The following is a 21,367-nucleotide window of genomic DNA, read 5'->3' as shown; positions in this document are numbered from 1 at the left end:
AAATAATGTAACAAAATAAAAATTTGTTGTCTAAAAGAGATTTCGACACCTTACAGAATTATTTTTAAAAAAACAACTATGCAAAACTTTACTATCATAATCAAAGCTTTAATTTGAACTCTTAAGGAATGATCATAGAAATGTAATAATACAACCCAAATTATATTCGATTTCTACAAGAAAATTTTATTTTAAGCAAAACACAACATTTTTTTCCAATCGCTACATCTCTCACTACTTAAAATAATTTTGTCCTCGAAATTTAACTTACTTTTTTAAGGAGATTGGGATACTTGGCTAAAACGGCTTCTTTTCTTTCCCAAGTAGGCCCATCCTCACCATGTTTTTACTCCACTAGACTTTGACTAGTGTTTGGGATATACTTTCTTAACATAGAAACGTGAAATACGTTGTGCACTACTGAAACCTCAGGTGGCAATGCTAAGCAATATGCCACATTCCCAAACATTTCAAGAAACTTAAATGAGCCGATAAATCTAGGACTCAATTTCCCTTTCTTTCCAAATCATAATATTCCCTTCATCGGCGCCACTTTGAGAAATACTCTTTCCAACCTCGAGCATCGATTCTTTTCTCCTTTTGTTGGCGTAGCTCTTTTGATGATACTAAGAATGATATTCTCACGTACTTCATACTTCGTTCCCTCAGGAACTCTCTATATTTCGTGATAGTGTACACATCTTGAAATTGTTTCTCCATATCATACTTAGTGGTACATGGAATCATTTGCAAAAATGATCTGAAATCAGCCTGAAATTCTTTCTCCACTTTACTTCTCAACGCTCGCTCATATTGCTCTACAAAAAGCTTCAACGAAGTCTTCGAATGCACATAGCCGTCGAAGAATGCATTCATGCTCTCACTCATGTGGTTGACATATCTGCCCAAAATGTAGTGTTCAGGAAGCATGGTACCCAATGACTTCTCTCTTCATAGAGTCCACTCAACCAATCATGATCTCGCAATTCAAACTGATCAAGCATATTCAACCAGCCATCCTCAAATTCTTCACAGCTTAATGTGTCGTAGACTAACACATGTCTAGCATGCATTATTGGACCTTTGGCGATGTGATAGCCAAACTTCTCAGGGAACTTCTTTAGTATGTGCCACAAGGACAATCTATGCTTCGCCTTAGGAAAAACAATTTGAATAGCATTTTGCATAGCTCGATCTTGATCTGTAATAATTCCATTAGGAGCTTGACCATTCATGCATTCTAGCCATGTTCGAAAACACCAAACGTATTCATTTGAAACCAAACCACAGCTAAGAAGAGTTGATTGCCCATGGTGATTGACCCCCACGAAAGGAGCAAAGGGCATATTATACTTGTTCGTGAGGTATGTGGTGTCAAAAGTAACAACATGTCCAAATTCCTTATACGCTTCACGACATCTTTTTTCTGCCCAAAACACATTTCTCAGTCGACAATCATCATCTAAGTCCATACTAAAGAAAAAACCAGGACTACATGACTGCATTTTCGCGAAGTAAGCTTGAATTGCAAGGGCATCCCCTTCCCCTAGTCTTAAACATCGCACTTTCTCGATGAAGTTTCTGTAATCTTTCTCAACACATGTCATATTATCAAAACCACCTGTCTCCACCACAGTTGAATTAAAGCTTTTATGCAATGGTATGCCTGCTATGTCATTTACCTCAAGCCATCCTTTGACATGTTCACTAAGTTGCCTATTACATCTATTCAACCTGGACTTAGATGGGCTTGTTTTATGGTTATGCTCTAAATGTACCATGTTTATTTGAAGTATTCCACATGCATCAGAACACCCGGTCAATCTAGCTTTACACCCAGCTTGAATTGTTGGTAAAGGATTCAATGATGTCACTTTTGTTATGATTTCGTTGTCCTTCTCGACTACAGGTAAAACTCACATACCGTACTGACTCATCATCTCCCCTCTTTGTATTTCATTTTCTAACAGGAAATCCTACTTGATAAGCGTATCTCTTGTAAAATTCGAATACCTCAGTTTCATCCGCAAATTTCATACCAACTGTAGGCACGATTATCTCATTTTCAACACCTACCATTTCCTTGGCCAAACTGTCGTCACCCACAATATTTGACGACTTTACATCCACTCCTTCAAGAATGTCATCATCCACTCCTGCAATAATAAGGTTCCCCATTATGAGGTGAAAGATTGCAGAAACAACTATTTTAATGAAGTCAATGCAGTGATGTACAACTATGCTACATTCCAGTTTTTTTTATCAAAACAGTCATTCAACATGTCATTGGGTATTTTAAACAAGACAATTCCTATATTGTAAAATGGCCATTTATTGTCGTTAGCTATGTGACTAACGTATAATTGCAAATTTCACGAATGAACAAAGCGTACCGTGGTCGGTAATCTTAGCAACCATGTTGTCCAAAACTGACCCTCCTTCAATACATGGTTATCTAATTCGTAAACCATGAGATTTCGAATGGAGAAGAAAAAGTTAATATACCATTTGAGCCTGTGGTATCTACAAATCCACCGATGTTGCCTTCAACTTGATCAGCTACCACATTGGGGGACGAGATAAATTGCTCTACAAGCCCTTCCATTACATGGTTGATGACTGCATTGAAGGTGTCGTCGTCTCCGGGAACGTTGTCGACTTTGCCATCAATCGCCTCTTCCGAGAGCGGGGAGGGTTCAATGTGGTAACTGGGAATGAAAATGAAAGGGGAATTTGCAATTTTGGACTACGTTGAATATACTGGAGTTGCTGGGAATGGGGTCGCCTTCGATGAAGAAGCGTATTTGCCGGGAACGAGTGAATGAAAATGAAAAGGAAATGTCTATACGGTTGGGCTAATTTCAATTTGAATTTGTTGTGTTTTGCACATTTTTTTCAGCATTTTTTATTGTTTGGTCTTGTTCCCACTTGTGGCGAGAAATTGGGTGAAAAAATACCACCTCAGCATTTTGGGCACCCCAGAGCATTATTGTAAATGTTTGAGCAAATTTCTACTCTCAAATTGGCTTCAAGATTGGAAAAGCGGTCACTCCACTTTTCGTTAAAACTCATAAGGAAAACTTGCTTATCGTTCAAATTTATGTTGATGACATTATTTTTGGTGCAGCTAATGATTCATTTTTGTTGGTTCTACATTTTTATCCTAAAATAATGAATTGAGTTCGTATAGGCATTTTGGATGCTTCTACTGGAATAGCCTTTCTAGATATATTTTCAGTTACTCCTTTAGTATTCAACTTGGTTTAACAACAGCTACCCAATATTCAGGGGATCCCTTTCCGGAACTCATACGCATTTCAGTGGGTCTGTTTGTGAAGAATTTTCAAAGTGCATGTGCATGAAATTTGAAATGAGTATGATGGGAGAACTTAAGTTTCTTTCTTGGCCTTCAAATTAAACAAATAAGTAAATGAATATTCATAAATCAAAATAAGAACATATTAGACATGCGCAAGAGGTTCGAAATGGATGACCTAAAGCCAATGAACACTCCGATGAGCACATCCGTAAAGCTTGACAAAAATGATCAAGGTACTCTCGTCGACGAAACTAAATATCGAGGAATGATTGTGTGACTTTTTTATTTAACGACAAGTAGACCCAATATTAATTTTAGTGTATGCTTATGTGCTAGATTTCAATCAAACCCTAAGGAATCTTATCTTAAAGTACTTATGGGTCCAAAACGGACACCGTATGAAAAAGTTATACTCAATTCTTCGAACGCCGACAATCCAAAGCGTTCCAAATATGCGATTGTGCTCGTTCTTCCACAAACGGCTGAAATCCATCATACGTCACGACGAAGCAGTGAGTTCAATCTAAAATGGTCGCTACATATTCGAAAAGTACTTATGGGCCAAAAACGGACACCGTATGAAAAAGTTAAGCTCAATTCTTCGAATGCCGGCAATCCAAGCGTTCCAAATATGCGATTGTGCTCGTTCTTCCACAAATGGTAATGTCATAAAAATTGAATTTTGTCAGAATTCCATCTACGTACGAATTATCTAAATCAATAACGAAATGCACCGATGATATCTATTGAATTTCAAATTCATGGGTTAATTCCCTTCGTATAGATTGATTTGATTTGCTTGGGGGTATGAATGATGGTAGATAGAGATGCAACATGCCATGGAGAAGCCGGTGATTAGTCTTTAATTTGATTACGAAATGTTTACATTTTCTTTTAAATAGACTTCTATGGGCATTGTGGGTTTGTTCGATATTGATTAATGAGAATTGATTTTTAACCGTTAGAAAGAAAAGTAGGTCCCACTGGTGAGTGAAGAATTAAAAAATAATGATTGAAATAGTGAAATAACGGTCAAAAAATTAATTTTTGGTGTGAAATATTGCTGCAAAAAAAGTGTTAGCGTTTCGGCTTCTGACTTAATTTTAAAAATTTGTTACTCACTCGTTACTTGGAATTTTTAGACAGTACCAATGGCATTGCTTTGCTATTCTGTCCAAGCCTGGCTGAGGAAGAGTTACGGGGCATAAAACAAAAAAATACGCTGATGGGTCGGGGGCGAAAGCCTAACGGAATAATGCCGCATGGAGGTAGAAGAAGGCCCACAGGTTGTGAACTTCTTTTCTCGGATATGAAAGCGCAAATCTCTATAAGAACGGTGCGTTCCGAGGTGTGAAGTGTAATGGAGATTCTGTAAATTATCCAACAAGATACCTAAAAGGAATTCAAATTGGGGCTGTCTCATAGGTTAGCTACTAAATAAACTTGGAATCATGTTAATCTAGTGTCATTAGAATTTTATATGTCAACTAAATGTAAATTACACTGGATAGTGTTGCTGTTTTCTGCTTCTACCCTCAACTTCAAAAATTCATAACTCAATCATTACTTGAAATTTTTGGATGAAACCAATGGAGTTTGATAGTCTTATGGACTAGCTACTGAATAAAGTTAAAATCATGTTATTCCGATATTTGTGGAATTTTATATGTCATTTTAAGTAAACCACACCTTCTGACCGAGTTGTACGAGGTTTTGAAAAAAATATTTTAATAACTCATACATTGTAGACGGAAGTCAAATTTTGGGTATATCATAGTATAAGGAGCTTCCTACCTTATATTAAAATTTCATGAAGTTTCGGAGTTGATAACTATGCAAACTAGTTTATTTTGACAATTGTTGCTTGAGATATAATGCAAGACAGCAATATTTTTTTTATTTCCTACCTTTAATGTTCACGTCAACAATAAATACATGCATGGAAATCATTCTAAAGACATGTAACGACCTGGGTCCCTGTAACCAAGTTGTTAGCTTACATAATGTCCATTTTGGTTGGGCCTTACGTCCACTTACCCCTAACGGCTTTCTGTCGTGTCCTCAAGAATTCACAACTCATAATATTTCCCTTAAGTAACACTTAAGTTGAATCTTGGGGGACGTGACAAAAAGCCGTTACGGATAAGTAGGCGAAAGACCCACCGAAAGCGGACAGTATGTAAACTAACGGCTTGGGTACAGGGATTCACATCGTTACAAATATGGTGTTGAAGAATCCATCAAAATGTCACTTTAATTTATCTAATAATCGCAATAGACTTGATAAGAGCAGATAATGCACTGTACGGGTATTGTTTATTCACAGTGTATCGTACAAAATTCTTCCTAAATTAATAATATATAAAGTTGAAGAAAGGGAAATAGGCGAGTGATAATTCAATCCCCCTATGCATGGTGAAGGGCTTCCTCATTATTTTGTCATTTAGTGAACCAAGGACCCAATAACAAAAAAATGTTATCAATTTTGGTTGTATTCCCAGAAAAATAGTGCCTTCATAAGTGGAGGGGTTAGGAAAGACTATATTGCCTTTTTAAAATTATTCATTTTGATCCTCATTGAATGGGTTTATTGGCTCCAGTAGCGACTTGGACGGCAAGAGATCTTCCGTACTTAAAAGATCATATAGAGGGGTTTTAACCAATCTAAAAGCATACAAAGATATTCATTAATAGAGGCAAAGGTCATGGAGTCTTTGTGTAATCTAGAACATCTAATTTAACCATATATAGTCGAATTTACCATCAGTGCACTCCAATTAACTTAACTTAGTTATTAATAGTGAAATTGGTATTGTTGGAGCTAATTAGCTGGGCCCTATTTTATTTTTATTTTTATTTTTTAAATTTTTTTTGCACTTTGCAAGTTCGATTTATGCTATCAAGAGATGTGAGATTATGAATGTTGCTTTCTTTACAAAATAATTAATGTCACTAGTCAGATACCACTAACTAATTAGCATCAAACCAATACAATTCTATTCTTTTACCATATTAATTAATTTAAAAGAATTGCATTTACGGTCATTGAATTTTATTTAAAATCTTAATAATTTGTAATACACATTTGAAATTTAACTTAGATTCATAAATGTCATCACTCGTTCAACTATTTCTCGATTTGACCCAGTGACTTACCCAACTCAACCTTATAACCCTGTTTTGCTGGGCTTCTTTTCATGAAAGAAGTCAATTCTTGCCTGTTTTTGGTGTTTAGTTAGGATCTGTTGCCAAAATAATCCCCATAATAAACTGTTGCCGAAACTGGCTACTTTCTTAATAACAAGTCCAACCAAACATGATGTAAGCCATAATAAAAAAGTGTCCAAATGAAAAATATCCATTTAACGTATAAGAGGATGTTGGGGAAGTGAAGTATTTATGAACGATTTAAAATATAAATAAATAGAAATAAGTAATGGTTAAGTAAGTACTTGAGAGCTTCAAAACGTGTGAATAAAAGTGATTCGAAACATAGGTAATTATAAACATGAGCTAAACATATGCTAAAATATAATGAGACATTTGGGCCACGATAGAAAATGTTGAAATTCTTGTTTTTTATTTTGACACTTTTTTTGACGTGACCTAGTGTTGACTATCGAGTTCACATGACACTAAGCAATTTTCATTAGTTGGGAGTTGTGATGAAAATGTGACTCACCATTTCAAAATTAATTTAAGTTCAATGATCAAATTGAGACAATTAAATTATAGTGACCCAACAGATATTTCACTTAATGTTCAGGTACCGCAATTGAAATTAACCCAATTGAGTAGCCAAATGTGTAACATAATTAACTCGTGAATCAATTGAGGCAGACAAGAACGTGCTTACGTCTATATGAATTGGTAAATAATTTTTACTATTGAATACTCAAATCCACTTATCACAAAATTAGCGATCTGATTATGTCCAACAGATAAAATTCCAAGTATTGGCCCTCTTTATCAACTTATATATAGAACTAATCATAATCAAATTGTAAAGAAGATTATTACATGCATTCGTGGATTGTGTGGGCGCTTGTGAACCACTATCAATACAAGCTCAATAGTTTTCTAAATAATACACAGAAAGCAATTTTATCGTATTTTTGATAATTTGACATAACAAGCGTTCCATTAATTTACTCCATTTTTGGCATGTCACTAGAGTTAGTCATTCGAAAGTAGCTAATATACGAGTAATGATTAATTATAATTAGCTTGTGCTTATGGTTTGATCAGCAAACCTAGCTATTATTTATGGATATAGGACCGAACCATAATAGATTCATCCTAATTACTTCATTAAATCATTCAGTTAGGTCATTGCACTATAGTGATTTTAAAATATATTCTTATTCACTGATACAACTTTAGGTTGTCAATTTACCCCATTTTATTTTATTTTTTACTTTGTCTATATTTTAAGATTCCACGGTCCACTTTTCTCGTGCAATATTAACAAATTGAATATGAGATGCTAGCTGTTGCTTGAGGAATATTTCATCGTTGTCGTATGCCGAGTTAATAGTCATTGAAGTTTATGCGATTTCGCTTTGGCCTTTGAGGTAATTTTCTAGTTAATTTAGTCGTTAACGTTATTTAACCACAAAAATAGTCGTTCGGGTAGTGAAAGTAGCTACCAATCCTACACATCCACTAAGCCCCCGTTTGAGCCCCATTATTTGTAGATTATATAATGAGATGAATAGTATTTTTTTGAAAAATGAGTTGTTGAAAATTTTTTGATTGACGTGTAATATTATTTTATTGAAGATTATGTGGTTAAAAGTATGAGAAAGAAAAATTTAATTTAATATAATGAGAAATAATGTGGCTCAAATGGGGGCTAAATTGCAATGAGACGGACATTAATTTGATTCGTTAATTACATTTGTGGGCCAAATAACTCGATTGTTGTAAAATTTTCTCAAATTTATCTCTCATTTAACCCTAACCTCCACGTGAAAGAAGCAACAATAGTGAAATTTCGGCCGTTGAAAACAACTTTGTACCATTTTATACAAGAAATATGAATGGCGCATGTAGGTAGAACATATTGACATTTAATGGTCGTTAGATTGGACTTTGCTTTCACTAATCGAGTGACCATTTGTGTAATGTTGAATAACTTTAGTAATTAAATAAATAGCTAAAATACTTTAAAGAGCAACTAAAATCTTACACAAACTTCAATCAAAACTTGTGAAACTTGCTCTGGTTTTACTCATCCACTTCATCTGGATCCAATATTATATAAAAAATATGGGAGAAACTATTCATCAAATGATTTTATTCAAATTAATATGGCCATGTTTGCTAGATGTACTAGTCCTAATTAATTAGTGCACCATCACATGATGGGACGTTGCCTTCGACTTTATTTTCCACATTTTCAAATCATGATCTACCATGCGGCACAAAGCTATCTTTCTTGCTAGGAGGACATGAAGGTGAATTGACCTGCTACAATGTTTTAAAGAATAGTTATTCCACTTGTACAGAGGAAGCATAGTACTTGTATGGTTGCATTTTTCTCTTTGTAACTCCCAATGAGAAAATGACTAGCTCACCCTATCAAATATTGTCAAAGGGATACTCTTGACCTCATTATTTTGTAAGGGAGACATGGCCTAAATATCTCGGGTCCTCTTGTGTCCAAGTCTTTAGTTCTGCACACTTGGACAAACCATAAGTCACATGTGGCCTTCTCCGAAGTGAAGGAAAGCAGTCGCGTACATTTTTATGGTCAAATGAGTTAATATATGAGTGAAGGGGTGTGAGAAATGCTAGAGACGTGAACTATAAAGAGGTTGGATCCATGAGGGTATAAAGTCAATATATTGAGAGCAAATTTATAGTTTTGAGAGCCTAAAGTTGCATTACCTTAAAATGAGATAATGTATGAGCTGTTATAGTTGTAGAGAATAAATGATAATCATTGAACGAAGTGACATGTGGCCTCTTCTTAAGGATAAGGTCTTCTCCTAGGTATCACTCCATCAATCCTAGACTATCGGGCATCAAATGCTTTTGATGAACTACCACTCTAACGCCTAGTTTGACTTTCAAAATATAGACTACTGATTTGACCTTTTAGGTGCCTACTACAAAAATATCACATCAATCAATCATAGGTGGCTTTTGTTCAAAAAATCTCTTTGGAAGAGGTGGTATAGGAGGTCCCTTTTATCAATGTGAAGGTTAGTTGCCTTGCACTTCTTCTCTGCGACACGCATGGCACTTCGCCTAAGTTATAGAGGTTAACCTCGACATGGCACCTCGACTAAATTGATGTATCACTTTGGCGACCTCATAACCATCACCTCGGATAGGTAGGTGGTGAAGTGGAGTATAGGCCTCATTGGTTTGTTTAGTTAGCTGCCACGTTGGTAATGACCAGAGGCCTCTTAAGAGAGGTCTAACAATAATCTCCTAACTTCAAGTATGGATATTCATATAATGCATGGACTTTCAGTAAACTCATTGTCGAGGTGATACGTAGGCATGAAGCATCTTACCTTTCTTTTGCTGTGTAGTGCATTTGGACACAACAATATAGTCCCCCAAGTCCATGCATTGATATTCATATAATGTTTGGGGTTCAAATTCCATAAGCATATGACAGCTATGCGGCATAGGTTCTTGATTGAGGAAGCTATTGAACCTTGCTTGAGGACGCTACTTTGAAAGATAGAAGCTTTGAGAAAAGCTGTTGAAGCAAAGAAAAGGTCCTTGCTTAAGGACTATACTCTGAAAAAAGCTATTGAAGTAGAGGCAAGGTCCTTGCTTGAAAAATGTTATTGAAACAAAGACGAGCTCCTTGCTTGAAGAAGAGATTTTGAAAGATAGAAGCTTTGAGAAAAGTTATTGAAGCAAATGCGAGGTCCTTAAGAAATTCTAACATTGGAGCAGAAGTGAATCAATGTGTGAACTAATAAGACATCATTGAATTGCGTGTCAATGATTTGAAACCTAACACATGTTTGAAAGAAGAAAACCAGCTAGGGCATCGCCTCTTTCCAAAAGATGCTTCACCCAAGTCATAAATGTTGATCATCTAGACAATTACACTTGCTTGAGGCGACGCATCCGTACGCCTCATCCATGCCCTTAAATTATGTTTGGCTTTTCGTTTCAACGTTCCAGATGAGGTGAGGAATAGACTACCTAGATGAGCCTTGATTCGATCAAAGGTTCAGATGATTGCCTCTAGCTATGAGAGGTGCAATATTTTGCAAACTTTTTACTATGCAAAAATTGTAATCATATTACAAGTTGCCATTTCCATTTTACAATTATATTCTTGCATTTTTGGTGATGTTCATTGTTTGCTATGGGTTCCATTAATTTTGATAGCCAGTTGAACTAGAAAAACTATCCTTTGGGTAACATTCTACCAATTTCTCTCTTTCAGTACTTATTAAGACATCTATAACTTCTCCTTCTGATTTTGTCTAAGGGATAAGGGCCTAGCATAAGTAGTTTCGAACTGAGAGAGCTCCATTATCTCTTCTAATCAGATTGGTCAGTGTATTATGTCTAAGAAGAACATTTGGAGGTTGTTTTCTAGAACTATTGAAAATTTGAAGAAGTGGGAGGCCTTGGACTATCCATCGAGTGTGACCTTAGAAAGCTAAGTGTAGGGAGATTTGCAGGGTATGATAGCATTGAACTTCTTCTTCCTGAACCTGATGAGAAGGCCTAACATTCCTAACCCATTTTACGTTGTAAGTGAGTTTTACAATACATGATCCCATTTGGAATTCTACAGATTTATTATTGAGAAGCAAATTCACTGGGAACAATTTGACAACATCCGTGACGTCTATCAACCTAGCTTCAGATAACAGGGTCTCTTCGAACTGATAAACAAAAATATCTCCTTCACTAACCATGAGCTGATGTCGTTGCAAAGTGCAAGGTGACCACTTCAATCTTAACAGTACTTGTTGTCGAGGTGCTATTACTTCGTAACTTTATAAATAATTTTGCTAGTAAGAAACCTTAGAGGTTGGATTTCACGACCATCCATCAGAGCGCTGTTGTTGCTAGACAATCAAATCCAGTTCGATGGCCTGCAAAAGCTAAAATGACCAACTGGTCCAGCTAGGTAAAGCTCCCCTGTTTGTGATGAGGAGCATGAAGAGAAAGCTCCTCAATTAATAAAAAATAAAATTAGACGACCTGGGGCATCATCATTCGGGCCAATAATGACCAAGTCCCCACTTTCCACTCAAATCCCTACTCATATCATTTTAAGGAAAAGACCATCCCAGCCTTTACCTCATGTGAACAAGGTCTCGAATAAGAAAAGGCACTATCCTCCTCCATCCTTGGATGCTTCTCAAATTGATCCCCAGCTCCTTTTTGTACCTCTCGAGGCAAAAAAAACTAGCTCATCCTCCTCGAAGTGAAAAGTCATCGAATTTTCGGAGAGCAAGGATGAAGAGATGTCCAAGGCTGTGTTAGAGATGCTACTTTCTGAAATTGCTTCTGCTATCAAAGTCCACAACAAATATTACACTAAGGTGTAATGCCCCGACCCATTGGTATGAGAGCATCACCCAAACAATTGTACATTAGCTTTAGACTTAGAAATTATTTAAAACAATAATTTAATTTAAGAATTTAAGCTAAAAACTACCAATGTATTTCCCATTAAAATCTACTTTTAGATAGTAACATAATATTAACATAATTCCATAAAGGCATTCATTAGAGAAGAAAAGAGTCGAGCAAATACATGCATATGTCTATTTTATTACTTGAATAGTGGCAAGTACATATCTGCCAAACAAATAAAGGTATGATAGTTTTCCATTTTTGAACTAGTTTAGGAAGTAAGAAAAAGAGTAATCTGTTTTGATTTCCGATTTTCGCACGGTAATTTAAAATAAACTCGTTTGCATAGTTATCAATGTCAAAATTTCATAAAATTTTAAGGAAAAGTAGGGAACATCTTATAATTTGACATAGCCAAAATTGGTTTCCGTCGGTGACGGATGAGGCGTTAAAATATATCTCAAAATCCCACTAACACTAACTCAAGTTGTTTTCTTTTTCTATCTCGTAGGATAAGTGTTAAAATAAATTCATTTGCGCAGCTATCGACCTTGAAACTTCATTAAATTTTAATATAAAGTAGGAAATCACTTATAATATGACATAGTCAAAAATTAGCTTCATCGGCATCATATGAGATATTAAAATATTTTTCAAAACCCAGCAGTGATCCAGTTGAAAGGTAAACCGGTGCAGTTCACTTAAAATGACATATAAAATTTCACAGACATCAAAACCACATGATTTCACATTTATTCAGTAGCTAATCCATGAGACTATCAAATCCAATTGGTTTCATCTAGAAGTTCTAAGTAACGGTCGAGTTATGATTTTTTTAGATCAAGGCAAAAACTAGAAAATAACAAAACTAGCTAGTGCAATTTACCTTAAGTGACATATAAAATTCTATCGATATTGAATTAACACAATTCCAAGTTTATTTAGTAGCTAACCTATGTGGTTATCCAGCGCCATTGGTTTTGTCTAAAAATTCCAAGTAACGAGTGACCATGAATTTTTAAAGTCAAGACAGAAACTAAAATTTTTAAAAGACGGCAATACTTTAATTTTGCTAACACTTCTTTTTTTCCTTTCGCTTTGTAAATGATGTTTTGTAAATTAACCTCTATAATACATATCTACTTTTAAATACAACTTATTCGTGAAGAAATATTCTTAGAATGGCTCCACATATGACCTCCATAGAAATCCATATAAAAAGAAACAAACAAAAACATTTCATGATCGAATTAAAATTATTAAATCACCGGCTTCCTCCATAGCATATTGCATCATCCTCTACCATCTTCCACGCCCCAAGAAAATCCATTCAGCTTGTAGGAAAGTAATTAACCTATGAGTTTGAAACTCAATAGGTATTATCGATGCATTTCGTTATCAAATTAGAAATTTCGAACTATAGATTTATACCGTTGCACATAGATGGATTTCTGGCAAAGTTCAATTACTATAACATTATCATAATGCGTAGAGCATGAGAATAATCTTTCAAACTATTGTAGTGCAGAAGCACTGTACTTGGAGGTACCATTTCATTCAAACATTTATCGAAAAATCATAATTTGAAAACGAAATAAACATTTGCACCTACCTACCTTGAATTTTCTTGGATATAAAAGAACAAAATGTATATTAAGCCTTCTCCTTCTCATCCTTGTTATTTCCTTAAGCTTAACTTGACATGAAATATATTTTTTGAGAGAAAATAAGAGTAAATTAAGATTTGAGGAGGGGTGTAGTGAAAAAGTGACATTCCTCTTTTTGTAACCTTCCTTTTTAATAATAATAAATAGGGGAGTTATATTATCATTAAATTTGTTAAATTTGGTCGTTAGCTAAGAATTTGAAGAGTTTATAAGCCATAAAAAATAAGGAAATGCTCTGTGTACACCTCTTGGTGTACACTATACATTACACCCCTCTCACATGAAGGGAGACCCACGAATATTTTATTGTATGTGGACGCCTCTCCATGTGAGGGGGGTGTAATGCTATGTGTACACTATTATGTACACATAGTATTTTCCAAAAAATAATTCATATATAAAGTTTTATAAAAATATATACATGGTGATTTGAACCTGGGTTGCCTATATAAAATATCAAGTAGACGATCATTGAGGCAACCCAGTTATTCAATAAATCTTTGTAATCAAATTTACTTAAACTTAATCTCTTAAATTGTTGGGCTTTTAATTAACTTATGGCTTGAGCTTTCATAATCTTAAATGGGTTGAGCTTCCATATCTCATTTCTTAAATGGGCTAAGCTTGTGGTGCTTGATCATCACAATATAATAGCCTAATTTTATTTTATTTCTCGGGCTTCTACACGAGGAGTGGCAAGATCACATCACGTCGTGTGAAGTTGAAGACCTACAGGCTACAAACAACGCCTGTATCGCATGAGCTTTAAGTACAAGCATGGTTGCTGAAGACGAGCCTTCATAGAAAAAATGGTGATTTAAGCCAATGATTGGAGACTTCTCCACATTTTGAGGAGGTGAAAAATGCCAAAGCCAAGGCGAAGGAGACTGATGTGAGGAGGACAACAGCTTAGGTAAAGTTGGACACTGCTGAAGTCCAAGTCAATCGCTTGAGAAATTAACTTCTTGAATATGAATCTTAGTTTGTGGCTCTGACAAAGAGGATTGATCGATCAAATGAGCACCAACGCCTCGCTTTCGAGGTCTTGGATGTTTCAAACAAGGAGATGGTAGAGCTTCTGCACCTAATTTAAGCCTAAAAAGAGATATGATAGAATCCTTGAAGACTGAAACGAAGATGGCTGGCAAAATTGCAGTCCAAAATTATATTGACAACTTTGATAATACATTGAAGTATGACAACTTTGCCAACTTTTGGGCTTTGTTCCAGCGTATAAGGGATTATAAATCGCCTAAGGGAGGTGTACCACGACATAGATATTAAGTTCGTCGTGGATGAGTTAGGGGCCGAATAGATTTGGAAGAAGCTGAAGAGCCTTTGCAGGATGGTCTTTGAAGCGAGGTGAACCAGAAGAAAGAAGAAGGAATCCGGCCAGGAGCTATAGTAGTAGCCAACCCTTAGTTTTAACTTCCAATGTAATCGCTTTAACCTCTTCTTTTGTAATCTTCAATTAATGGAAATCATTGATTTTCTTTCAAGTTTTAGTTGTTTTGCTTCTCATTTATGCATGCTTATTTTGACATTACTGGTAATGTCACTTTGTAACTATTTAATTACACTTCTATCCCTTATTAATGAACTAACCTCAATTTGCTATTACATTTTTTTTATGTTAATTCATTTTAAAATGTCATTAGCAGAATTTCTATAACAGTAAAATTAAATAAGTGCTAGCGCCTCTGATGTCCGTTGACTACTTACCTTGAATAGGTTAGATTAAATGGATTGTATTCAACTGAATCATATCACTTTGGACATTAAAATAAAAATATGAAAAATATTTCCCATGTTGTCATCATCTTTGAAGGAATTCGAGGTGTACCCTATGAGAAGCCTCACACCTTACCATTTGAAGTGGACATCCTTGCATGGGACTGACTCAACCTCGTCAAATGCCTCTTCCCTGGTAGATGGTATGACCTTGAAAGGCATCATCATTGAAGAAATTCAAGATAACCCCTGTGGGATTGTCTTCAATGGTAGATGGTTCATCCATGGAAGGCATTATCTTAAATTCGAAGTGACCTTTGTGGGGATATCTTGCACCTTACCATTTGAAGTAGATGAAGCGGCAATATTTGGTACTAAATCTTGTTACATTCAATAAGACGTATGTACTCGCTAGGAGAGATCGTCCAACTGAAATGTTGAGTCTTACTCATTGATAAATCTTCTCAAGTGCTCTATGTTCCATGGATGAGGCTGTGCCTTTTCATCTAGTTCTTCAATTGTAAGTGCCAGTTCATAGTTACTCTACAATACGATAAGGGTCCTCCCAATTGGGGCATGATGTACTTATGCATAGTTCTTTTGATGAGAGAAAAACATTTCTTAACATTAGATCGTCTATGCAGAATGACTTTTTTTTACCTTAGCATTATAGTGGTGGTCATCTTTCACTGGTAAGAGACAAACTTGGTTTGTAATTTATCCATCATTTCTTCAAGAAAGTCAAGTTTGCATTACCTCAATTCATTGTACGATACTTCGTTGCATTGCAAAGAAATAAGGTGGGGGAAGTTTTACCTCAACAAGGCTCATGGCTTCAGTTTCACAGGCCATAGAGAAATGTGTTTCTCCCATGGCAGTTTTGCTAGTTGTACGAATGGGCCACAACACTTGGGGAGGCTGGTCAACCTATGCCCTTTTGGGAGGCTTCAAGCTTCCTTTTCAAAATGTACTCGATGAATTTGCTGATGGTTTCAACCTGGCCATATACTTGAAGGTGGTGGAGTATTGAAGATGTTTTTTAATTCCTAGCTCCTCACATAGGAACTTGACCTTTTGTTTGTCAAATTATCTCCCATTCCCATTGATACAATTTCTTAAGTTGGTTGATGTAGCCCATTTAAGAACCAGCCATGGAAGCTCATCCAATTAAGGTGATGAAAGCCCACACCATACGTTATTGAAAACCCAACAATTTAAAGATTAAATTTAAGTAAATTTGAGTACAAAGATTTAATGAATAATTGGGTTGCGACAATAGTCATTTGCATGTTATTTCACAAAGACAACTAAGGCTCGAATCATCATATAGATGTTTTCATAAAAAAATTTTATAATTATTTTTGAGTTATAAACTCGTCATTTTTCACATTAAGCACAATTATAGCAAGTTAATTAGATGAAATAATTGTTTTATTAGTGGGGGCATTCATAGAGATTAGTTACAAATCATATAAATGGTTTATTTTTCTCTATTTTTTAAATGTTTCCTAAACTTTTTATAAAAATTATTTTTATGGCTTAATACTCTTTAAATTTCTAGTTAAAGATCCAATTTAACAATGTTGATAATATTACTCCCCCATTTAGTTTTTTTTTATTACTAAAAATGGAGGTTAGAAGAAGAGGAAAGTCACTTTTTCATTATACCTCTCCTCCAATCTGGATTTACTTTTATTGGCTCTCAAAAATACATTTTCTGTTAAGTTAAGCTCAAAGCAGTAGCAATGGTTTGAAGGAGAAAGGCTTTTACACATTTTGTCTTTCATACTTGAAGAAAAATCGAGGTAGGTAGAGGTGCAAGTGATTATTTCATTTTCTCAAGATATGATTTTTTGTTAAAATTATGAGTGAATTGGTACCTTCATGTATAGTGTTTTGACACTACTATAGTTTTAGACACCATTTGGCCCCCATTAAATTTTATTCCATTACATTTCATTTTTCTCTCTCCTGTTTTCAACCACACAATTTTTCATAAAAAAATATTACACATAAATTGAAATTTTTTCCTTTTTTTAACCACTTTATTTTTCAAAGAAACACTATTCCACCCATTTTCATTTTCAAATAATGGGGGCTAAATGGAGGCTTAGCCCCCGTTTGAGCCTCATTATTTCTCATTATAATGTTTTAAATAGTGTCTTATTTGAAAAATGAGTGGTTGAAAAGTTTTTGATTTACGTGTAATATTATTTTATTGAGATTGTGTGGTTAAAAGTAAGAGAGAGAAAATTTTAATTTAATGTAATGAGAAATAATGGGGCTCAAACGGGGGTTAATGATCATTCTTCAGCTCTACATGTTATGATAATTCTATAGAAATTGAATTTTGACGTAAATCGATCAACATGCTATGAATCTATAGCTCAAATTTTCTAATTTGATAACGAAATGTACCAATGATATCTACTGAGTTTCACACTCGTGGATTAATTTCCTACTTACAAGTTGATTTGATTTGCTTGGGGTGTAGATGATGATAGATGAAGTTGCAAGGTGCTATGGAGAAGCCGGTGACTTAAAGTTTTTATTCGATTATGAAACATTTAGATGAACATTATTTGTGACAATTTAAGAAGATTTTTACGAGTTATTTATGTTCAAAAGTAGTTACGTTTTATAGAAATTAACTTAGAAGTTACCGTTCATCACAAAAATATGAGCAATGAGATTTAGTATTGCTATTTTAGAAATCGTAGCCCAATCGTTACTTGAAATTTTTTGACAAAATCATTGGAGTATGATAAATCTCATTGTGGTGAATGCTTGTATGGGAAGAATGTCTATTTTCGGTGTGGTCAGCCGGTACATATTGCTAAGGATTGTCATACTTACTCAGAAAAAAGATGATAACAGTTATCAGAACAAAAAAGGGAAAAGCACAAGTTTTTACACTAACTCAGAAGGATATAGAGGAGAACTCAAACATAATAATGCATATACCTGCTTATGTACTATTTCATTCAAAATCTACTCATTCTTTTGTAACATCTTTCATTGCTAAATCTAGTATCACTTATGATAAGTCAAAGAGTACACTAGAAGTAGGCATCCCTCAGGCAGAACATTAAATACAAATAAGATAGCTTGGTCGGTGAATCTTGAAATTGAGGGAAAAACATTAGAAGCTAATTTGTATCTGATATATATATGAAAGACCTTGCTGTGATTTTGGGCATGGATTGATTGGGATGTAATTATGCAACCAATCATTGTAGAAAAAGGGAAGTGTTTTTCAGAAACAAGGAGAAGAGCAATTTTGAGAAAAGAAACATATCAAGGGGAGAAAATGTTGAGAAAAGAAACATATCAAGGGTTTCTAGTTAATATCTCAGGAGAAAAACAGGCAATGATAAATATTGAAGATGTACCAGTGTACAAAAATTTATAGATGTGTTTCCAAAATATCTACCTGGTATTCCACTAGATAGATAGGTGAAGTTCACAATAGATCTAGCACACGGAGTGGCATTAATATCTAAAGCTTCGTGTAGAATGGCTCCAAAGGAACTTCAGGAGTTGAAAATTTAGTTACAAGAATTGTTAGACAGTGGCTTTATTCGACCAATTGTATCTCCATGGAGCGCACTAGTGTTGTTTGTAAAGAAGAAAGATGGAAGTATAAGAATGTGTATCGACTATCAGGAGTTGAACCATTTGACCATCAAGAATATTCCCTCTCGAGATTGAGGATTTGTTTGATCAATTAAAAGGGGTTAAGATATTTTCCAAGATCGACTTACGATCTGGATATCATCCATTGAAGGATAAGGCAAGTGATAGACCCAAAAAGGGTTTCAAAATTCATTATGGACATTACGATTTCATTGTTATGTCGTTTGGTTTGACTAATGCTCCAGTAGTATTCATGGATTTAATGAATAACGTGTTTCATCAATATTTGGATCAGTTTGTCTTCATTGATAACATTTTAATATACTTCAAGAGTAAAGATCAACATGAGGAACATCTTATAATAGCATTAGAAATACAGTGTAAGGAAAAATTGTAAGCCAAAATTAAAAAGTGAAAGTTTTGGCTTGAGGGATTTGGATTCCTTAGTCATGTAGTTATTGCCTAATGAATTACAATAGATCCAGTAAAAGTGAAAGCGGTAACAAATTGGAAAACACCGACTAATGCCGGTGAAGTTCGAAGTTTTTTGGGATTAGTCGAGTATTATCGAAGATTTATCGAAGGATTCTCCAAAATAACTAAACCCATGACATAATTGACAAGAAAATGAGTAAAATTTCAATGGACATATAAACGTGAGCAAAGTTATCAGGAGTTAAAGCGAAGATTGATTACAGCACCCATGTTAACCATACCTTTATTTATTTATTTATTTTTAAGCAAATACCATTAGTGTGGCTTATTTTATAATATAAAAAATGAGAATAGACATAAAAGAAGGGGCATAGACCTGACCTCCAGTAAGTGAAAAAAATTACAAATGTCTCAAATGAAATGCAAATGACAATAAATGAAACATGAACCAAAATTAATGAAGATTACTCAAAGGTACTCCCAAGGATAAATATTCGGGTGGCAGTACATTGACATTGACTGGGTCATGCGTCTGGTCTGAAACATTTTCGGGTCATAATAATTTGCGTAATCGGGCTCGTTTACTGGAGAGGGGTCCCTCCTGGGGGAAGGGGCCTGTCTAGGTGAAAATTGCTATCCACGCGATGGCATACTGAATGTCGGGCAAAAAGTAGGTACATCTGATCTCATGGTGATCTTCACAAGTGTTGCAATATCTAATGCATGTGAGAGTGACTCCTGACTGAAGGTACAACTGCATTATTATTCTTTTCGCAATCTCCGAGACCCACGCCAATATGTCACTCTGAATTTGAGCTTCCACCATATCCTATCTAGGCGTGATGATCTGTCGTTGAAGAGCTTGTCAACTAGGTCATCAATAGCATCTCTCATGGAAGCTCCCATCTTGATGCCATGGGTCTTCTTGAAGTGGTTGATCAACATTTGCTTTCCCAAAGGCTTAGCCTTCAGCCCACTCAATGTACCATCAGTATCTGACATCTGTGGTGAATGAGAGACTTGGGAATCGGTTTCAATAAGAGCCTCTGGAATAGGCTCAGCAAGTGGTTGATCAATAGGTGCTATCTCTGTCATATCCTCAACCACTAAGGATGCAACTGTCTGAGTCTGAATAGGAATCCCTGGGGTGTTCTCATGGACGAGGGGAGGGATCTTTGGAGTAGACTCTATGACTAGGAGAACAACTAGTGTTACCCCTATAGTACTTGTGGTGGGAATCGAGGTATGATCTGTCGATGCAGTAGCTGGCTCTACCACAATTGCAATAGGGATAGTGTGAAGCATATGAGGCACTACCGAAACTAGTACCCATCGCTTCCTTGGCTCATCGAAAGTAACATTTCCTTTGCCCTTCTCAGCCATATTAGTGCCAATCTTAGTAGAAGGAAGGGGCTGAACTGGTGGAGGCACAACAACTGGAGGAGATGGTAGTGGTGGTACGCTCAAAGTACACGATCAGATGGATGGCCAAAGTGTTTATAAGAAAAACAAAATGTCGGTCGCTTCTCATAGATGACTGCCTACCAAAAGCGCGGTTACCATCGTGCTCAATCCATACTCTATTGGGCAACTTAAGCCCCAAATTCACCGATATACACATCCTAGCCTCACGAGGTTGTCTCAAATCTGAGGTGGTCTCATCGATCCTCAATGCATTCCTATTGCCCTAGATAAAGCAAAATGGAATCCCTTGGCATGCAAATGTACCAGAAGCAAAGGAAATGAAACTCAAACGGGAGCAATCGGAGTCTCCTGCTCTGGTCTGATATCACATGTCCACTTAAGGACCCACATGAGACATCTATCAATACACCAAAGTGGCTTAAGAAAGAGCATACTATAGTCTTCCTCATGTGTAAAGTGGATCAGTATATGTGCATTGTCAATCAATCCCACCTCAAAGAAACCACGAAAACCAAACATAGAAAAGTTCTCGCGTACCTTCTTCATGGTCGGCTTTTGGTGGGAAAATTTTCATACAAGTGTG

At 35.5% G+C, this 21,367-nt stretch overlaps 1 protein-coding gene across 1 annotated transcript; it reads right to left on the bottom strand.

The window, feature by feature from the left end:
• Positions 1 to 884: 884 nt before the first annotated feature.
• Positions 885 to 16,161, bottom strand: LOC111374491 (protein FAR1-RELATED SEQUENCE 5-like). The gene is made up of 5 exons (XM_022997157.1): positions 16,105 to 16,161; positions 15,425 to 15,498; positions 2,506 to 2,708; positions 2,040 to 2,156; positions 885 to 1,903 (listed from the first exon to the last, which is right to left on the bottom strand). Exons 1-5 carry the CDS (start codon positions 16,159 to 16,161, stop codon positions 885 to 887), a joined length of 1,470 nt encoding a protein of 489 aa, XP_022852925.1.
• Between the last annotated feature and the right edge of the window lie 5,206 nt (positions 16,162 to 21,367).

The sequence above is a fragment of the Olea europaea genome, unplaced genomic scaffold, assembly GCF_002742605.1.
Source record: "Olea europaea var. sylvestris unplaced genomic scaffold, O_europaea_v1 scaffold1257, whole genome shotgun sequence".
NCBI classification, from domain to species: Eukaryota; Viridiplantae; Streptophyta; class Magnoliopsida; order Lamiales; family Oleaceae; genus Olea; species Olea europaea.
Note: the sequence above shows the minus strand (reverse complement) of the source record. Positions and strands in the feature narration are given on the sequence as shown.

Coding starts and splice junctions, on each gene's coding strand:
- LOC111374491 (XM_022997157.1), bottom strand. CDS start 16,161: ATGGGAGAAACACATTTCTCTATGGCCTGTGAAACTGAAGCCATGAGC. Junction 15,499..16,104: donor AAGCCATGAGCCTTGTTGAG/GTAAAACTTCCC, acceptor ATGCCTTTCAAG/GTCATACCATCTACCAGGGA. Junction 2,709..15,424: donor AAGGATGTCCACTTCAAATG/GTAAGGTGTGAG, acceptor TTTCATTCCCAG/TTACCACATTGAACCCTCCC.